Here is a 19,071-nt window from a genome sequence, read left to right as displayed (position 1 = left end):
TTAACTTTAAAAAGGTTGAAAAGTTATCTAAGATCAACAATGAATGAAGTAATGTATTTTAGGAAATATTTTTATAAAAGTTACAAGTTATAACATAACTATATTAGATTCTGAGCAGAGCGATGAAGCTACTGGTTTTACAATGGTGTTTTTATTATTATTTTTTTTTCCTGTATACAACATTTTTATCAGAAAGAGTGCTTCGATTTCAATTTGTAGTAGGTATCTTATATTTTAACAAATTGGATCAAAATAGTACTTTAGGGAGGCCATTTTTTGATTTTCTCAATAGATATTTAATTCCAAGGGAAAAACCACCAACAAATTACAAAAAACTGCTAAAAATGGGATTTCAATTTCTAACGCTTTGTTTATCACCATAGAAATGAATAAAAAAAAATAAATATATTTCAATATTAATTCAACTTGCAGGCCATATAATAACATTATAAAATATCCAGACTGACAAACCGTCTCTGCTCAGAGTCGTTTTTCTTGTACAATGAGATTATATCATTGAATTCAAGTTTAATACAGAGCGACATCCACTTACCCCGCTTTTTTTAATTTTGTTTTGTACGTCATATTATTTAATAATTAAATAGTCTTATAAATGTGGTATATTTATTTAATAAAGAGCAATTGGGTGGTGTGGGAGGCTTTTCCCTTCTCGGCTCTGTTTTCTGAAAATTATCTGGACCCTTTCCATGACAAATTCCTAAATACGCCACTGATCTCTTGCACTCTGTTGCCAGTTAAAAATGCAAACTCTATATTCTGATATTGTAGTATGCTATACTATACTCTAAATGTTCAATACATTTTAAAAAATAAACAATATACCTATTATAAAAGGTATTTTTTAATTTGACAATTTCACATTTTTTTAGCAGTGGGATCAAGTTTCCATAAGTTATGTAGCAGAAATAAAATATTTAACCCAGACCATCTCAACCATCCCTTCTGGTTTATTAACTGTATAATTAATAATAACTAATTTAAAAATGTATACCTCGCATAAGTGCCACCACTAAAAGTTTATATACTTTCCATAGTAATTGATTATTAATTAATTATATAATATATAGGATTGTACTGATTCCTAGCAAGTGAATCAGTGAGTTAGTCAGTACATGTTTGATCTTTGATTACATTATAGCCATCCTGGAGCTTATGATGTGTATGTGTAAGAACTAAGATTCCATTACATTACATGGATACTGGGTTAATTACCCCAGAACTTTTTTAGGTGGTGGGTGACTGCTTAGTGCTTGACATATTATAAGTATTATATAGTGTAAATAGCAAAATAGTATACATGAAGTCATAAAGTCTGAAACCCAAAAAAAGTTTATTCCAGTGATTTAAAAATGGTTTGGCGCCACTGTCTTTGGGTGTTTAATAAACGTTTGTTTATAAGATAATTGCTTAGTCTAATTGTAAATTACTAAATTTAACTACTACTAAAAGTAAAAATAAAAATATTATTAAGATTTGTTTCATCATATTAAATTGTATTTTCAAGCAGTTTATCAAATAATATTTTTAACTCAATATATAAATTTACAGCATCATAGGCATCATGAGCATTTGTTACAACTAAATTATTTTCTTCAATTAAAATATGACATAACTCAAAAATGGTTTCATCACATATTAATTGAGAAACAAATACGCATTCGTCTTTACACACTGATATGTCTTCGTCCTGTACATCAAACAGATATGATTCAGAGTTCCACAAATGAGGTAAATTAAACATGCTAGTTGGACGACCAGATGGTGCAATTGCATTCTTGGTGCTTCGAATTTTATGACTGTTCCATTCTTCCTTTATGTTATTCAGTTCACTCTAAAACCAAAATTTGAATTTATTTAATACAAAACATAAGTTATGAATTATGACACTAAACATACTCGAATTAAATCAATAAAACAAAATCTAATGAGATTTTTATCAACAAATGATCCGCTGAAATATCCATCATCTTTAAGTAACTGAAATGTATTCATCCAAAATTGACTGCAGTGTTTTCGAAGGTGACCCCACCAAGCTTCAATTTTTTGGTTAGCTGGGCTAGTTCCATATAAAAATGGTCGATTATTTGAATGATTATTCCTATGGAAAAATGTCTGTATTTGTTCAATATGTCGGTTTTCCGTTCCCGCATCAGTTCTCAATGAAGTAGGACAACCTTTAAGAGTACTAACAGCATTCAAAAAAAATCCACCAATAACTCTAGGGTCATTACAAGTTGGTGCCGCCTCTAGCCATAAAATATAACGAGAAAATCCATCAATGCATCCACTAATAGGAATTCCATAGGGTTTTAATTTGTCATAACAATCAGTGTGCCATAGGTAATTCGGACCTTTATTATGATATTGCCGCCTTCTTAATCTTTTTCTTTTTCGAATAGCTACACCTTCAGGATCTAAGTCATTCAATAAATATCTAACCGTTTCTTGCTTAACAGTAAAACCATTCTGAATGCACTTTAAATGCATCCATTTGTAGCCATGGAGTTGAGATGAACCTTGGACTTGTGATGCCAAAAAATCAGCAACAGTGGCAATAGATGAAACATTTTTTCGCCGAGCAAGTGATAAGCTTTTTAATATTCTCTTCAAGGTGCGTAAGCTCATAGAAATATTGTCATTTTTATGTAAAAATTCTATGATTTCTGAATAATTGAGTCCCATATCAAAATATTTCTTTATAGTTTTGTTTAAATCCATGGTAAAAAATGTGTTTTAATTCAATAGGTATGTATCATGGGTACCTATAAATCATTAAATCAGATAATTACGACATATAGTTTATAATATTATAAAGTAAATAATGACTATGAACATACCTTTTAATAAATAGTTCCAATTTCCAAATGAACATTTACAATGACTGAGACGTAGGTAACGAAATTACTAAATAAGTCACTCTCTCACACGATTAAAGTATTTAACTGCCACAGCTAGGCTGCACTGGCTTGTTCTAATTCATAATATCGACTTGTGTTAATCAATAATTATGATATAAAAAAACATGTAGATGGCTTTTCAACTCGTAATTAGTAATTAGTAATAACGAGTTGTCCAATCCGTTATTACGAGTTATCCAATCCGTTATTACGAGTTATCCAATCCGTTATTACGAGTTATCCAATCCGTTATTACGAGTTATCCAATCCGTTATTACGAGTTGTCAATCCGTTATTACGAGTTGTCGAATCCGTTATTATGAGTTATATTGTTATAATCTATAATAATGACTTGTGATAATCCATAATAATGAGATAAAAAAAACATATGGTTGGCCCTTCAACGCTTCCGTAGGTACTCATTCATGCAGTACACTGTCTTATCACCAATCATATTATCATTTTACACAAATAATAATATCTGAATTGCAAATTTGCTAATAGGTAAACCATAAATCAGTAGGTAACTTCGAACGTTAAAAAATAATATTATAATATACATTTCAATGCATCTGACACTGATTTACTTGTCTTGTTTGTGAATAAGTTCAAGTCGGTTAGGTTAGAACGTTAAGCAGATGCTGTGAAGCCAAGTGCCCAAGTAAGAGGTAACACTAATTTATCAAAATATTACATATTAAATTTATATTTCAATATTTTTGTTTAAATATATTGAGCAATGTACAAACTGTCATTTAGTTATTTTATTATAAAATAATATACCTTGGCCAGCCTGTATTAAAAATGTTGAATAGAATGAAAAAGGTTGTATGGATCAAAATAGAGGATGAATACCATTCCATTGAAAATCACTGTACGGCAACAATGTTGAAAAATAAACACAAACACATTAATCGCACCGTAAAAAAAACCTTGATGATGAGAAAGCATTCTATCGGTGCACTGGAAGTGGACCATCAACTATTTCCTGATTCACCTATATGACGGTTGGTGAAATGTTACACACAGTTGCGTGGCGAACTAAAAATTTTCCAGAGGCAAGTTACAAATATCCCAAGTATTAATGCATAATAATGTATTCATATAATATAACTAATTATATTTCAGATCGTTATTGACTACCTATTAAGTATATCATATTACATTTACTAGGGGACCCATCGACTACCACAAACACCTCTATTCAAGAAAAATCTCAGAAGCAATTGCCTCTGAAATTACTATTTATCATGCCACTGGTTACAAACAAGAATTGACAAGGGGAGACTTCAATATATGATTCAGATCCTACAAATAATATGTGGGAAGCGGAATACCACTCCCACCACCACTACTACCTCCTAGGGTTAGAGGCCGTGGTCGTGGTAATATGCAAGTCGTTGGTCCAGTCCCAAATAATAGGATTCCAAGACGTAGAGGAAGACCAATTGGACGTATACAGGCCAGAGGCCGAGGAGTAAATAATCCACCAATAGGTAAATCTAAATATAAAAAAAATAGTTGAAGTATTTCATAATGCAGAAAATATTTTAATTTAATTTATTAGTAGAGGAAGTGGAATATGTGGTTGAACCAGTATATGATGATCACAAACAAGCCGATGTAGATGAAAATCAATTGTTATTAACAAATGGTAATTATATATAATATAATTAATATACAAAAATAAAAAATTCTATTCTATTCAATAGAAGTACCAGCTTTATTCATGGTAAATACCACACCGGTTCATTTTGCTGTTCCACCAATTGGAGGTACCTATAAAAAATAATCTTGTTAGCTAAAACAACTTTTTCAATTATAATTATTATAGCAAAAATCTACTTTTTTTTAATTGTGTAGATGAAGACCTCGACAGATGTTTTGTTTGTTTAGAAAATCACGATGAGGTTGGCGCTGAAAACATTTTTTTACCACGTGGCCATGGATGGTGCTGTGACGGATGTGCAGAACGGATACAGCGTTGTCCTGTTTGTAAGGTTCCTTTCCCGAGAACACAGCCTATTCATATTGTACATGCTGTTGGTAAATAATAACATATAAATATTAAATTATTACGTCATATAAATTAGTATTTTAAATTACAGGTGGGTGGATAGAAAATCATAATTTTACAGATTCAACTGGAAGTCAGTGTCTAGGGTGTTTACGCTACATGAGGGATGTACCCAATAGATCACGGTACATATATTTAAATTGTGGCGTAATCCAAATGTTTATAGTATAACTAAGTTATTAAATCATAAATTTAATTTCCTTCAATTTAATAAATTTCACTTTAAATACATAAACTTGTGTATGTTTTTTATTTATGTTTGTGTTTTGTAAATGTGTATAAATCTTATTGTTACGAGTTCTGTATTGGTTATCATAGTATATAACTTAAGATAAGGCTTAGGGTCTAACATAAAGTTTATAAAATTATCATAATTGATTACCAGGTGCCTATCTATAATGTTCAAAAGAAAAAAAATACTAATTTTAGTTAATACAAAATTGAATAACTATAAATTGCTCATAGTTCAAAGAATTTTATTTGTACATATCGTTAAATAATATATAACATAGGCCAGAACAGTACAACTATAGATTTTATAATTTAGAATATCAATGGTGCAAAAATTGATTATATACAATTTTTAAGATTAATTTATTAAAAATTTAAAAATATAAACAAAAAAGACATTTTTCCCTAAAGATAAATTTATAATTATAATTACCTATTGGCTTTATTTGGCTATTACTTACAGGAATATTTTTACCGCAACTAAGCAATTTCATGACAAATTACCTAAATTAAATTAAAACGACAAGACTCGAGAAGTAATTACGAATACAATTATTAATGTACATACTACATAATATATAATATTATATAATATTATTATTGTTATCATTTATTATTTTATTCTGTGATAATAATTAATATCGTAACAGTGACTGTGGCTCACCGTACAATCTAATATCGATGTAGTTGATATTCGTAACAATTGATATTCGAGATAGTTGTATACGTTGTATTAATAATGAAATATCGGAGTAGTATAAGGTCGTGGCAGTAGTTGACAGTTGTGCAGCTGTGTCACCCCATAAGAATTCTTGCATAGAATAGATAATAAAAAATAGTGTTTTTATTAATATATTAATTAATATTATATTTTAGGTTATAAATTCAACTGTAAGTACAACTACAATTTCACGGAAGATCATCACCAACACATATCGAGTTTAATACAGTCTGAAGTAGGTAGATATTAAAAATGATGACTCTACACAACAATTCAATGAAACCCTTTATATAGTCATATATTATAACATTATATTATTATAGTTCCATGTATAAGACTTGTATTATACCGCCATAACATATTGTTCTTATCTAAGACCGTGTGCTAGTGTTACGGCGGCTTATCACTACTTTGCTCGCAGCAACGCAAAATATTTTTTGTGAGTTTTGCATTGGTAGTTACCTACGACTTCTGTGACAATTATAATTTTGTTTCTTGTAACTATGTCTTGCATCCCATCTCATGACGCCTAAGCTTGAAGACTCGTTCCGTGACGCGAAAGATGCCGCCGGCCATCGTTATTCACTTGATAAAGTAGCACATTTTATTATGATTATTCCTTCTCTTTGCTCACCGCACTCGACCGAACCACAGGTTTCCGACAAAAAGTGATTTCGACTTCCGACAGTTGTTAATAGTACGTTATAACATGTAGCGCCAGTGCCTCACGTACCGCACACCTTTTCGAATGGTATACGACAAATAACTTTAAAAGCAACCGTAAAACATTGTGTTATTTTGTTCATTCTGTCCTAACCTAGCATAGACCTTCTGACACAAGAGTCAGATCTCAAGCGAATATGTGTTTGTGTGTTCACCTCGCTCGCTGGAGTCCTCGCACATTTACACTTCTCAAAACCTATGACTCGTACATTCACCTATGAATTTCCAATGTGTAATATTTTAGAATAATACAATTTTTTTTGTCGTTGCTAGGTAGTTCACTTCACTGGAATCAAATACAATAACGGACTGGAGTACTGGAACCATAGTCCGTTCCATGTGTCTGCAACTACAACTGAAATACCATTAAGACACTCTGTGTGGATTACTTTGAGTTCTAACGCTATCTGTGGATCATCATCACCCCGTCGTGGTTATATGCTGAGTAAAATATTATGTAAGTACTAGACAACAAGGCTTAATACTCTAATATAATCTCAACTTGCAAATAATATTGTACAGTGTGTACAGACATGATTTTATTATTAGATATCATGTTTATGTCTAATTATGACAGAAGCCTGTCTGCTTTTTGTGGTAGACAATGGCAACAAGCAGGCTCTAGACAGTGTGATATAGCACAAATGTGTAGAACCAAGTTGTGAGGTACCTAGTGTATCTAGCTGTGACAGAGAATCTTATAATAAATAGGCTCTATAGTGTGTAGGGTGTGGGGCTATACTTTATATTATTGTGTTTTTCCGCGGCTAGAGAAAACTATTACCATGATTCCAAATAGAATTATTAAATATATCTTATTTATATATGTATATATTTTATTTAAACATATTTTAATAAGCATAAACATCTCTAAGTTACTATCATAAGTCTTTTTCTATCAAAGACTATTTTACTATTTCAATAATTTTAATAGTTTTATGATTTTATTACTATTAAAGTAATTTGTTTTACTATTAGTAATACAGGAGGTTCAATTAATTTTTGACAAAATCATTGCATTTGAAAATAACATTGTCTGTATAATATTACAGTATATAATAATATACCTAGGAATACATTTTTAAATTACAACAAAATAACTGAAATCGTTATTCTTTGCTAAAATATCTAACTAATACAAATTTGAAATTAAAATATCAATAAAAATAAATTGGTCAGTGGGTACCCTTCTGCTGTATTGTAGGTGTCGAGTGAGTGACTGTAATGTAGCGTGCCTACTGGAGTGGGCTGTGCGTTGTCTGCATGCGGCATAATACAAGCTATTTTGTTTAAATCAGCTAGGACACAGTTTAATGGACGTGTTATATTTGAAAGCAATAAAGAAGAAGGTATATCATTATATATGAAACGGTCTGTCAGTTAATATCACTAATAGTATATATTTTATGATATTTTGTAATTTATTTTAGTATTAGACACAACATTAGACCTTAGTAAGACAGTAGGTTAAATACGTTTTTTAAAAAAAAATTTCCATAATGTCATTGTGTGTATAAAGTATAATGTATGATTATAATATACTCTACAAGTTTCAAGTACCCATGAATAATATTTTTAAATTACAACAAAATAACTAAGATCATTATTGTTTGTTGAAATATAATATCTAATTTCGTTCAAATTTGAACTTTTAATATCTATAAAATAAATCTGTGTATATATATACTTTCAGACTTTTCATGAGAAACATTGCTTACATTTTCAACCCTTAGCTATAAATATTGAACATTTTAATTTTTAGAAATTACTATAAATAGTTATAATTTATAATTAGGTATTTGTAAATTTGTTAAAATTTAAATTAAAAATACTTTTAGAGAAAAATAAATATCTTTAACATTTTTGAACTGCAATTATAATAACTTAAGAAGAACCTTGTATAAAATTTTTATTGTAAATTATTGAAAAAAACCTTAAAAAAACTATTTTTTTTTTTTGTGTCACAAACCAATAATAATTATCATAGAAAAAAAAAATGCTTTGACTTTCTACTTTCAGGGTGGTTTTTGATATTTAATTCAATCTACTTTATCAACTGTGGGGTGAAAAGTAAACAATGTTCAATACTTTTCAAATCATCAGGAATTGAAAACAAATAAAAACGAACATTTATTAAAATTCTAATATTTAATTTAGTAATCCCGGAGATGATGTTAAATACTGTGTCCAACAACATCGCACATTACACAAATCGTCAATAGGGATATTTTATTTCATAGATTTTGGATTTTTAGTTTTTACCAATAGTTATTTTATATTGTGGATATTGTATTTGACTGTCATATTATGATCGGTGCAAATTCAAATTTTTTTTTGAAATATTGTTGAACGCTATTGTAAAACCCACTAGTAATTGTATAACATCACTTGCGTTTATTTATTAAATATTTTATCGTATTCAATAAATGTTTTTGTTATTCAAAATTGATTACACTCTACGATTTCCAATACAGTATAAACTTATAATTAATTTAGTTTTCCGCTTCTTAAAACCCTTTACCTGGTATTCTTGATATTGGTTTTTACGATGTTTTGATTTTTAAGTGAGTTAAATGATCAAATTTCACTTAAAAATTAAAATATCATAAAAATCCAATGAGAAATCACAGATAAAGTTCTTATCTGAAAGTTATTATTATTATTATTATTTGCCTCATTTCCATTCGCCAAATAGTGTGTTGTCAGTTTTGATATTACAGTGAATTGACCTATTATCAATCTCTTAGGTAAGAACATTATCGATGTTCTCTCTTTGGTTTTTCACGATATTTTAATTTTTCAGTGAATTATGAGTATGTAAAATGTTAATATTTTTAAATGCTCATAATTTACTTAAAAGTTAAAATATCATAAAAAACTAATGTTCATACCTATAAGTTTGATAATAGATCAATGCACTCTAATATCAAAACTGACAGCAAACTATTATTGAAACTGGAAAATGAAAATTTGGCACATAAATGTGTAAGATGGAGACAATACATGCGTGTACCACGTCCTCCAAATGTTTTGTACTTAATAATATATATATTTTGTTTTTGCAGTTGATTGTCAACAGTCTGCTTGTAAGTGTATGTGGATCATTATATGTTGTCTTTATTCATAGTTTAAAATATTATTCACTTGTGATTTTTCAATTAAAAACATGACAGTGTACAATATTTTAAACTAATATAAATTCATTACAGTGAAGCACCAATATTAGTTATTCCAGAGATCTTACAAGAAAATGGCCGTTTAAAGTTAATAATTTATAGTTATTTATACTATTGTGTATAAGGATCTAGGTTTCTTTTTTTAAATCTAAATACCTCTATAAATGAAAAGTTTAATGTATAAGGGCTTATTTATATAAGTTCTGTACAAAATATAAATATTCTCAATGTATATTTATTTTATATGGGTCTACAATAAAAGCTAATATAAAATTATGTTAATGATAATATAAAATTTAACTGCTTACCACATTTTGGTTTTTGGTAAATATTTAAGATGTATTATATTAGTTTAATAATGATAATATTATTAATTAAATGTTTAATTTGTAAATTGCCCTGTGTGCAGTAGGAAGGAGGTTATAACTTCCCCATTGTTAGTTCTTTTAGTAGTCCGATTTATTATTAGATCTGTTGTAAGTTTATAATTTATACATTTTGTCTAATACTCGCCGGATATGTTCTTTGCTACTATATACAATATACATTATTTTTTAATATACATTAAGTATTACATTTCTTATTTCACTGACATTTTGGAACATGGTTTATATTCTTTAAACTAGTAAAATCTTATCATATAATTTAGATGCACATTGTAAATTACTTGATTTGATCATAAACGTTTTACAGTTTATTAGATCAGACTAAAAATATTGCATAAATAAATATAGGCATTTTTTCTCTTTCTTTCAATTGTTATAATGTAATCATCATTGTTTTAAACATATTATAATGCAATATTATGACTTTAAAAACTAGGTATTGATTAAAATTAACAACTTAACATAAAATATTTCAAAAAAAACCATTCTGCATTAAAATTTTAAGTTAATAATACCAATCGCACAATTATAAATGAACATATTAAGATAAATTGAGATCACAAGGACTTTTTTGATCAAAATAAATATTTTAATATTATATTATTTATACAAACAATTGCTACGATAATTTTGATATACCTTATTAACTTCAATGCCATTATGTAGACCAAGATTTAATTGTTTCAACTCATCAATTCTATACTTGGGATTAATATGTGCATTTGTAAGTTGACAATATGTAACATAGACAAAACGCATTTGCCCAGAATTGTTTTTTCTGTTTTCAAATAATCATAGAGTAAAATCACCCATTACAAAAAAGATAGAGAATAATATTTTTGAGGGAATGTCATCGATTTTATATTTTATTGTTATTTGACTTTGTATTTGAGTTTCAAAATAAACAAAAAAATGTTGTAAATTTAAATGATGTTTAAATTGTTTTGAAACAATATTTAGAGAAATCAATATGACGTTCCCTCAAAAATATTATACTCTATCTTTTACATAATAGTACAAAATAAAAGTTTTAAAAATAATATTTTTACTTTATCCAATAGCCATGGTTAATGTTAATAAAAAAATTAATAATATGGTATTTATAAGAATTGTTTTTGTGGTGGAAAAACACTTAGATTCATATTTAGTAAATTAAGTAAATTACTTTTCAATGTATTACAATTTCAATAGATACTTGATTCATTCAATATCTATTTTTATTTAAATTAAAATCACATCATTACCAATGTAATATTTGTAATTTGTACCATGTTACATTACGTTTTGATTTCAAAAATTAGGCTTTACAAAATCAGTCCATAGAACGACTAATAAATAAAAAAGTGGGTAAGTGGATGTCGCTTTGCTGTACAGTAGGTTACAACTGGGTCGATGTATAATGGATTGTATTAAATTTGAATTCAATAATATAATATCATTGTGACATTGTACGAGAAAAACGATTCTGAGTGGAGATGGTTTGTCAGTCTGGATATTTTATATTGTTATTATTTATTATAGCCTGTAGGTAAGTTGAAATGATATTATGATATTGTTATTTTTTATTCGTTTCTATGGTGATAAACAAAGCGTTAGAAATTAAAATCCCGCTTTTAACGGTATTTTTTAATATTTGTCGGTGATTTTTGAACTATTGAGAATATCGAAAAATGTCACCTCTAAAGTACCATCTTGATCCAATTTGCTAAAAATCTAAAATTATATATAATTATACTTTATAACCCACCAAAATATCCAAGTAAAATTCAAATCTATATTGTTTTCCCAAAGATAGATAAAAATGTATACAATTTATTATAATTTTGTACGAGTGGGCCCAGTGCAAATGTCCCATTTGTCCTTGCATACATTTGGCACTGCTTCGATATCACACTGAGTTGTTCGGTATATGTTCGTTATAACATACGATTAAAAATTTCGGTTTTATATACTATTAAAAGGTTTGGATCGATACCATTTTTTATTTCGACCAACCTCTATATTTTATTGATCAATATATTTTACGGTAAACATGTCTTAATCTTAACGGACCCCTCACTGAAACAGACAATATGATAATAACCCACCACCCGGTTAAAAGATAGGTATTCCAATGTGCTGTCTATAATGAACGTTTGTATATAACGGACACTTTCAATGGTCTTGTGACTGTCCGTTATTTACGAATTTCACTGTAATATTATGTACGCACAAGTTAGAATATGTTTACACGTAAAATGCTTTAAAGTAGTAATTTTGGATTTTTCATACATAGGTAATACTAATACTTACAAAATGTTTCTTACCTCAATATCTCAGTAAAATATAGATCTTATAGATTCTACAATTAAAAAACATAACATGGAAAATTATTTTAAACTGGAATTTTGGGTTTTTTATCATCATCTTCTAAGTTATGAGGAAAAAACTTCTCAAAACGAAACCATATTTTCTCAATGGATTCTGTATGCATTATCTTTATTAGGTCGTATTATCTTATTTTTTTTACTAAACCATAATTCTGTTGCTGGTAGTAAATCAGAATCACTTCAATTTTGCATGCTTACATTTTTTAAATAATATATATTTTATAGTACTTGGTGGTTAGATATTCTTTTTCAATATTAAACGTCATTATGAGACTTCACATAAATCATTTATATTTTATTTGAATTTATTTAATTTAATTTATTGTTATTAACGCCACTAGGCCACTATTCATTAGGTTCCTATTCATTATAATACAAAATGTTAAAAATATTTGCTTTGAATATTTAGATGGCCCCCGAAAATTGTCGAAATTCCTAATGTGGCCCTCCAAAAATATTAATTGGTGAATCCTGGTCCATGCAGTGTTGGCACCACTGGATCGACCGTTTGGTCACCCCTGATTAGATATTCCATACCACAGACTAAGATATTATACAGGACTGGACACGACATGGTTGGATGGTGTGGGGAGGTTGACCACGAAATGTAATTGGTTGGGTGGTGTACGGGGGGTATTTGTCCTTCTAGCAATACTAGCGCTGTCTTAGTGGATACTTATATAACTAGATTTGTGATAATTTGACTTAGTTTTGCTAGAAGGACAAAGACCCCCGTACTCCATCCAACCTATAACATTTTGTAACAATTAGTAATTATCTCGTGTCCAGTCCTGTATATCTTAGTCCGTGTTCCATACAATTATTTGCTCGTACGAAACCTGAACTAGAAAATTATCAACGAAGCAGTAACATCGACGACACATTAATATTAATATAACCCTATCGCTACAATAATATTATGACGTGTTACATTTCGTACCAAAACCGGACGACCCTTTGTGATAGACGGTCCGAACGGTGCCAGAGAGTAGCGACACAATCGCACAGACGACCGCGCATGCGCACCTTTGTCCACACGGTCTGCGACACGCGTACACGTAAAAACCGAACGCAGAAGACGTTCTCTACTACACCCGACGATAGCAGGACCATTCAGTTTTTCGCTTATCTGCTCGTCAGGTGTTCCGAACCGAAGCTACGCCATCTCATCCTTCGTGAGTATTTTTGATATTATTATTATTTTAGCATCATTGTAGTTATCATAATCGACTAATTATTGTTATAGTATTATATTAGCTACTACAGTGGAACCTCGGTATCTCTAAATTTCTGTACACAGAAATCTTTTTTTCAGTCCCGATCATAAATTAGTAAATTACAATACCTATCTAAATGACCTCCTAACTCGAATTTTGTCGAATTTTTTATTTGGTCCCAATTGAGACTTACGAAATACCGAGGTTTGACTGTATTAGGTATACCTAATATGTATATTAGAAAATAAAATAATAAGTGCATAATTAATTAAATGTATATATTTATTTATAATATCTACACCACCTACCTACATTTGGCGTTTACGAATTTTAATTTTCATTATTTTTACACGTAATATTTTCTAATTATTTTTTCTTATATTATTTTAATAATAGGTTTTTCACTTATCTGCTCGTGAAGTGTTCCGAACTGACACTACGCCGCCATTTCGTCCTTCGTTAGTATTTTCAACGATATTATTTTGACATCATAGTAGATAACGTAATCGACGGTATACTAATTATTGTTATAATATTATATTAATTGTTATTACAGTAAAACCTCGGTATCTCAAAATTTCTGTACACAGGACTATATTTTTCAGTCCCGATCATAAATTAGTAAATTACTATACCTACCTATCTAAATGACCTCCATAACTCGAAGTTTTGATATGTCAACATTTTTATTTGGATACTTGCGAAATCCGAGTTTCGACTGATTATATTAGAAAATAATACATGCACAATTAATGAAATGTATATATTTATTTATAATAACTATACACTGCATACCACCTACATTTGGTGTTTACGAATTTTAATTTTTATTATTTTTACACGTATTATTTTCAAATTTTTTTTCTATATTATTTAAATAGCTTTTGAAATTAAAACGTTCGTTTAAGTATCGACAACCGTGCCAACTATTATTAGTAGGTATATAAAATGTATTATTGTTATTTTATTATAACTTCGACAATAGCTTTTAAGGTGTTATCCGGTCATTAACAATATATTATTTTTTATGTCCGAATATCCCACCTCCGAGTAAGTAGGTACCAAGGCGCGATTTCTTCGATTCTTTATTTGAATATAAACTATTTTGTCAATAGCTCTTCAATTCTTTCTACCACATTTAGAAGTCGTTATAATTTTGTTAGGTTAGAATCTAATTTTTAAATATTGAAAATTGGATTTTTTTTTCCATAAAAGCCGTAAAGAGCACAGACGTAAAATAAAATCATTAAGTTAAAGAATTTGCTACATATTGTCTTTTAATAGTTTAAATATAATAATCGCATTTGTATATATTACTATCATCATATTTATATATTATTATATATAATTATTATTATTCTGTTGAATGTCTGCGCTATTTACAGTCGTTACTTTTAATATAAACAAATAAATAAATAATATGTATTTAACACGAGTGTTGTAACTAAACATGCGTTAGGCTGGTATGACTTATAGGTACTCGTACGTATCTATATTATTACAATGGTATTTAATGTTTTTTTTTTTTTTGCTTTTAAAAATGATTTCCTCTTTTGTCAATTTGCGAGTTTAATAAACTTACGTTAGGGATTTTGATCGCAAGCATTAGTCAAAAATATAATTTGCTTTGGTTTTCGGAATAGGTATGCCTTTTTTACATTGAACCAGAACCAGATTTACACTCTTCAAAATTTTAATCCAATATAGGTATTATTACTATACTAAGCAAAAAAAGCATCGTAAAATCGATAGTTTCTTAAACGACTAAACGTCAATTGGTGTGGTAGGTTAAAGGTTTATCATACACAGTATGTTATCTTTGCAGTGTTCGCTGCCGATGAGTCATTTCAGTTTTTCGGTTGTTGTTTCAAAAATGTTACCAGACCATTTTTAAATCATTATTATGCCTGTATATACATATATATGTACATAGATTATAGCAGTTTATGTTTACTAATTAGTAGAATATACATTCGATAAGATTTAATAATACAAACAGTAATATACAAACAACTCTGTACCACAGAAATCAAGTAACGCAAGTCACAAAAAGCAAATTTTACAGGAGAGACAAAACAAAAATATTTGTTGCAATGGACTTATTACGATTGTATACTTCAAAAATGTTATTTTGAATTACTTTTCTTTTGTAAACGCTGGACATACGTTTCTATACTCCTATCATAGTTTAGGACTTAAGTTAGTATATTTCTTGCTATCTATGCATTTATTGTATATAGGACTTACGTCTTAATACCTTTAGATCACAAAAAGCATATTCTGGTTATATAATTAACTCAAAATTTCAAAAAATGGACTTGCGTTAGTTGACTTCTGTGGTACAGAACTATAGGAGTGTATTAAATCTTGGACTCTTTGTATTATTGACATTTTTATCGGTAACTAACCTTTTAAGTGTGATTGGCACACGATTTTTTTTGATAGGTAATCATTTAAAGTTCAAATTTTGACAAAATACGTAAAAATCACGAAAATGCCCATAAATAGGTTAGATTATTATTATATACGGTTTTAGCTTGTGGTGATACCTATCAAAGCCTTAGCTATCTATTTAAAATGTCACCACAACGTCTTATTCGTCTAAATTATTATTTTAATTTTGTTGAGATTTGGGGTATTGTCGTATTGAGCTTATAATGCATTTTAAAATACAGAAATCTATTAAAAATCCGGTTTAGTTTTTGAAGAAAATCTTGAACTGTTTTTAGGTTGTTAGTTTTACATAACATATTATTTCGTGCACAAATCAATTATGGACTGTTGTTGTAATTTGCATAAACGAAAACATTGTGCAATTTAAAATCGATCTTTTTACTATTATTTGTTCATTTTAATATAATATTTTATTAGCCTGCCTTCCTACTATTGATCTTGACTTAGTATTTTTTATGTACTGTATATAGCTGTACCGTTTTTTGTGATACTACAATTGTAGTAAAGGTAGCATGGCTGTAGGTAACCGATTACAAATTTCTGAGGGGGGAGGGGGGGTTCAACATTTTTTTAACATGGATACTGGACGCTCATAATTTTTACGACCAATATAAATATAATCGTAAAAAACCATAAGCGGATTGGGGGTTGGGGGGTAGTGAACATATCATCTCCTCCATGTTTACACCACTGTGTTAAGCTGCAGGCAGAGTCATTTATAGTTATAAAAATCGAGAGGGTTTACGCCTTGTTATCACGTTATAATATTATAAAATACCAACAAATAATGATATTACAATATACCGTCTGATTGGCGATTGTCGTCGCTTGTTAATATTATTATACAAAATATATTAACAAACGATCTTGACGACCGTCGATTTGTTATGATATTATGAGTGTACGATAAGCCGTATTATAATAATAATTATGTTACGACCTACGTGTCGTTTGTGTTACAGTGAATCAGATTGCCTGGTAAAAACCACAGCAGAACATCATGGGGTTAAACGATCGTGGTAAGAAATGCGCCGAATCGGAGCTTAAAGTTGGCCTTTTAGCCGACCAACCCAAAGGACGTCGACCATTCGCCACTCGTCTGAAGTCTGGCACGGTGAAGGTGTTTCGTTCAGTGAAGGGATTCCTGTTTCCAATTCCACCAGAGGAGTTGGTCATACGTACCCGAGGTGTAGCAACAACCACGATTACTACCTCCTCGACAACGACGATAATAACGACCAAGGCTAGGTCGACTACCACTACGCATACCACAACGATCACGGCCACCACAACCACGGTGACCACCTTCAAATGCGTCACTATCAAACCGGCCGTTGTCACCACCACAACTACCGAATCCGTCATTCCTTCTGCTAATAATGACAAGTTTTCAAAGACCACAAAAACAACGACCATGACCACTACCACAACCACAACCAACATCGACCCGATCCCAAAAATCACCACAACCATCACGAAAACCAGGACCCGCCTCCCGCCTCGTGATGCATTCTTGGAAATCATGGTTAAAGTCTTGAAACCTAAAAACCCTTAGTATCGAAATCGCAAACTTACTATGGATATCTTATAAACAACAACTATGTATTTGGACTAAATTTAAATTTTTTTTCTACAGTATTCACGATATACCTAATCATTCCGCATTTTAGCCTATAATAATTGTTTAATGTTGTATATTATTATTTATGATATTATGTGTGTATGTGTGAATGTATTATAATATAATAACAATACATCATTATACGCTTATTATACTTTTAATATATTATGCAGTTGTTTTTATTTACCAACAAATAAACCTATATAGGTACAGTCGTACCTAATCATAGGTAAATACTCATTTCCGATTGGTTCGCAGCAAATGTCAAAACAGAAGAATGTTTTTAGGTTCGACGAGTTATCAAGGGCCGATGATAGAGATAGGTCGCACACGATAAATTATAATTATGGTTTTTAAATTTATGACATTCTCATAAACAATTTCATTTCTATCTAAGAATTTACAGTCATCGACTTGCAAGTGGATATTTTAAAATGGTTTATTTTATGAAACAAAGAAAATGTGTAACATACTTATAACTTACATTATATAATGTAAATAAGGAACCAATTAACTCTTAAATTACAATCTCATATACCAACTAAACATCATATCATTTTTTAAAACTTATAAAAAATTGTTTTGTGCTTTTGTTTTTTACTTATTAATTTAGGTAGATAGGTACAATATTGTAATTTATAAATTATAGTAGTGCAAATTGTTATAATTGTATAAGGAAGTAAGAAGTATATAACAATATAAGTTAAATATCTGTATTACTTTATTCTATAAGATCGTTGATATTTAATCACCCAAAATTTTAGTTTTTCTGATACGATGTTACGATTTATAATACAATTACTTAATACCAATACTTAGACCATATTTTATACTTATACAGTTGCAAACTTAATTTGTAACCAATAATGTATTATAGTAATTATTCGTAAATCTTGGTTGAAAACTGATAGATTATTCTCTATCAATAAGTTCTGTGTGTTATCAATATAATATTATTTCTAATCATATATTATAACCGAACACGTTTAAGAGAAAAAAAAAAGCAGGTAAGTGGATGTCGCTCTGCTGGACAGTAGGTTAAAAGTTCGTGAATCTATATTGGATTGTATTAAACTTGAATTAAATTGAATGATATACCTACAATATTATCATTGTATAAGAAAAACGATTCTGAGTGGAGACAGTTTGTCAGTCTGGTTTTTTATATTTGTATTATT

General features: G+C 29.3%; 2 protein-coding genes across 3 annotated transcripts; one reads left to right on the top strand and one right to left on the bottom strand.

The window, feature by feature from the left end:
- Window positions 1-1,428: 1,428 nt before the first annotated feature.
- On the bottom strand, window positions 1,429-3,212 carry LOC132934845 (uncharacterized). The gene is made up of 4 exons (XM_061001231.1): window positions 2,859-3,212; window positions 1,918-2,783; window positions 1,513-1,852; window positions 1,429-1,433 (listed from the first exon to the last, which is right to left on the bottom strand). The coding sequence occupies exons 2-4, from the start codon at window positions 2,737-2,739 to the stop codon at window positions 1,429-1,431; spliced, it is 1,167 nt and encodes a 388-aa protein (XP_060857214.1). The 5' UTR covers window positions 2,740-2,783; window positions 2,859-3,212.
- A 10,400-nt stretch (window positions 3,213-13,612) lies between these two features.
- Window positions 13,613-17,937, top strand: LOC132937404 (salivary glue protein Sgs-3-like). Of its 2 annotated transcripts, XM_061004221.1 has the most exons (3): window positions 13,748-13,776; window positions 14,215-14,276; window positions 17,235-17,937. In XM_061004221.1, exon 3 carries the CDS (start codon window positions 17,273-17,275, stop codon window positions 17,825-17,827), a length of 555 nt encoding a protein of 184 aa, XP_060860204.1. In that variant the 5' UTR covers window positions 13,748-13,776; window positions 14,215-14,276; window positions 17,235-17,272; the 3' UTR covers window positions 17,828-17,937. The 2 variants fall into 2 exon arrangements, with proteins under 2 accessions (XP_060860203.1, XP_060860204.1); XM_061004220.1 differs by lacking the exon at window positions 14,215-14,276 and having other exon boundaries at window positions 13,613-13,776.
- Window positions 17,938-19,071: the final 1,134 nt, after the last annotated feature.

This window comes from Metopolophium dirhodum, chromosome 1 (assembly GCF_019925205.1).
Source record: "Metopolophium dirhodum isolate CAU chromosome 1, ASM1992520v1, whole genome shotgun sequence".
Lineage (NCBI taxonomy): Eukaryota > Metazoa > Arthropoda > Insecta > Hemiptera > Aphididae > Metopolophium > Metopolophium dirhodum.
The sequence above is the reverse complement of the archived record's forward strand: the minus strand, read 5'-3'. Positions and strand labels throughout refer to the sequence as shown.

Excerpts from the sequence above, each read along its gene's own strand:
- LOC132934845 (XM_061001231.1), bottom strand. The coding sequence starts at position 2,739 with ATGGATTTAAACAAAACTATAAAGAAATATTTTGATATGGGACTCAAT. Across the intron at positions 1,853-1,917 it reads GTTTTATTGATTTAATTCGA|AGTGAACTGAATAACATAAA; the intron begins GTATGTTTAGTG and ends TTTTGGTTTTAG.
- LOC132937404 (XM_061004220.1), top strand. The coding sequence starts at position 17,273 with ATGGGGTTAAACGATCGTGGTAAGAAATGCGCCGAATCGGAGCTTAAA.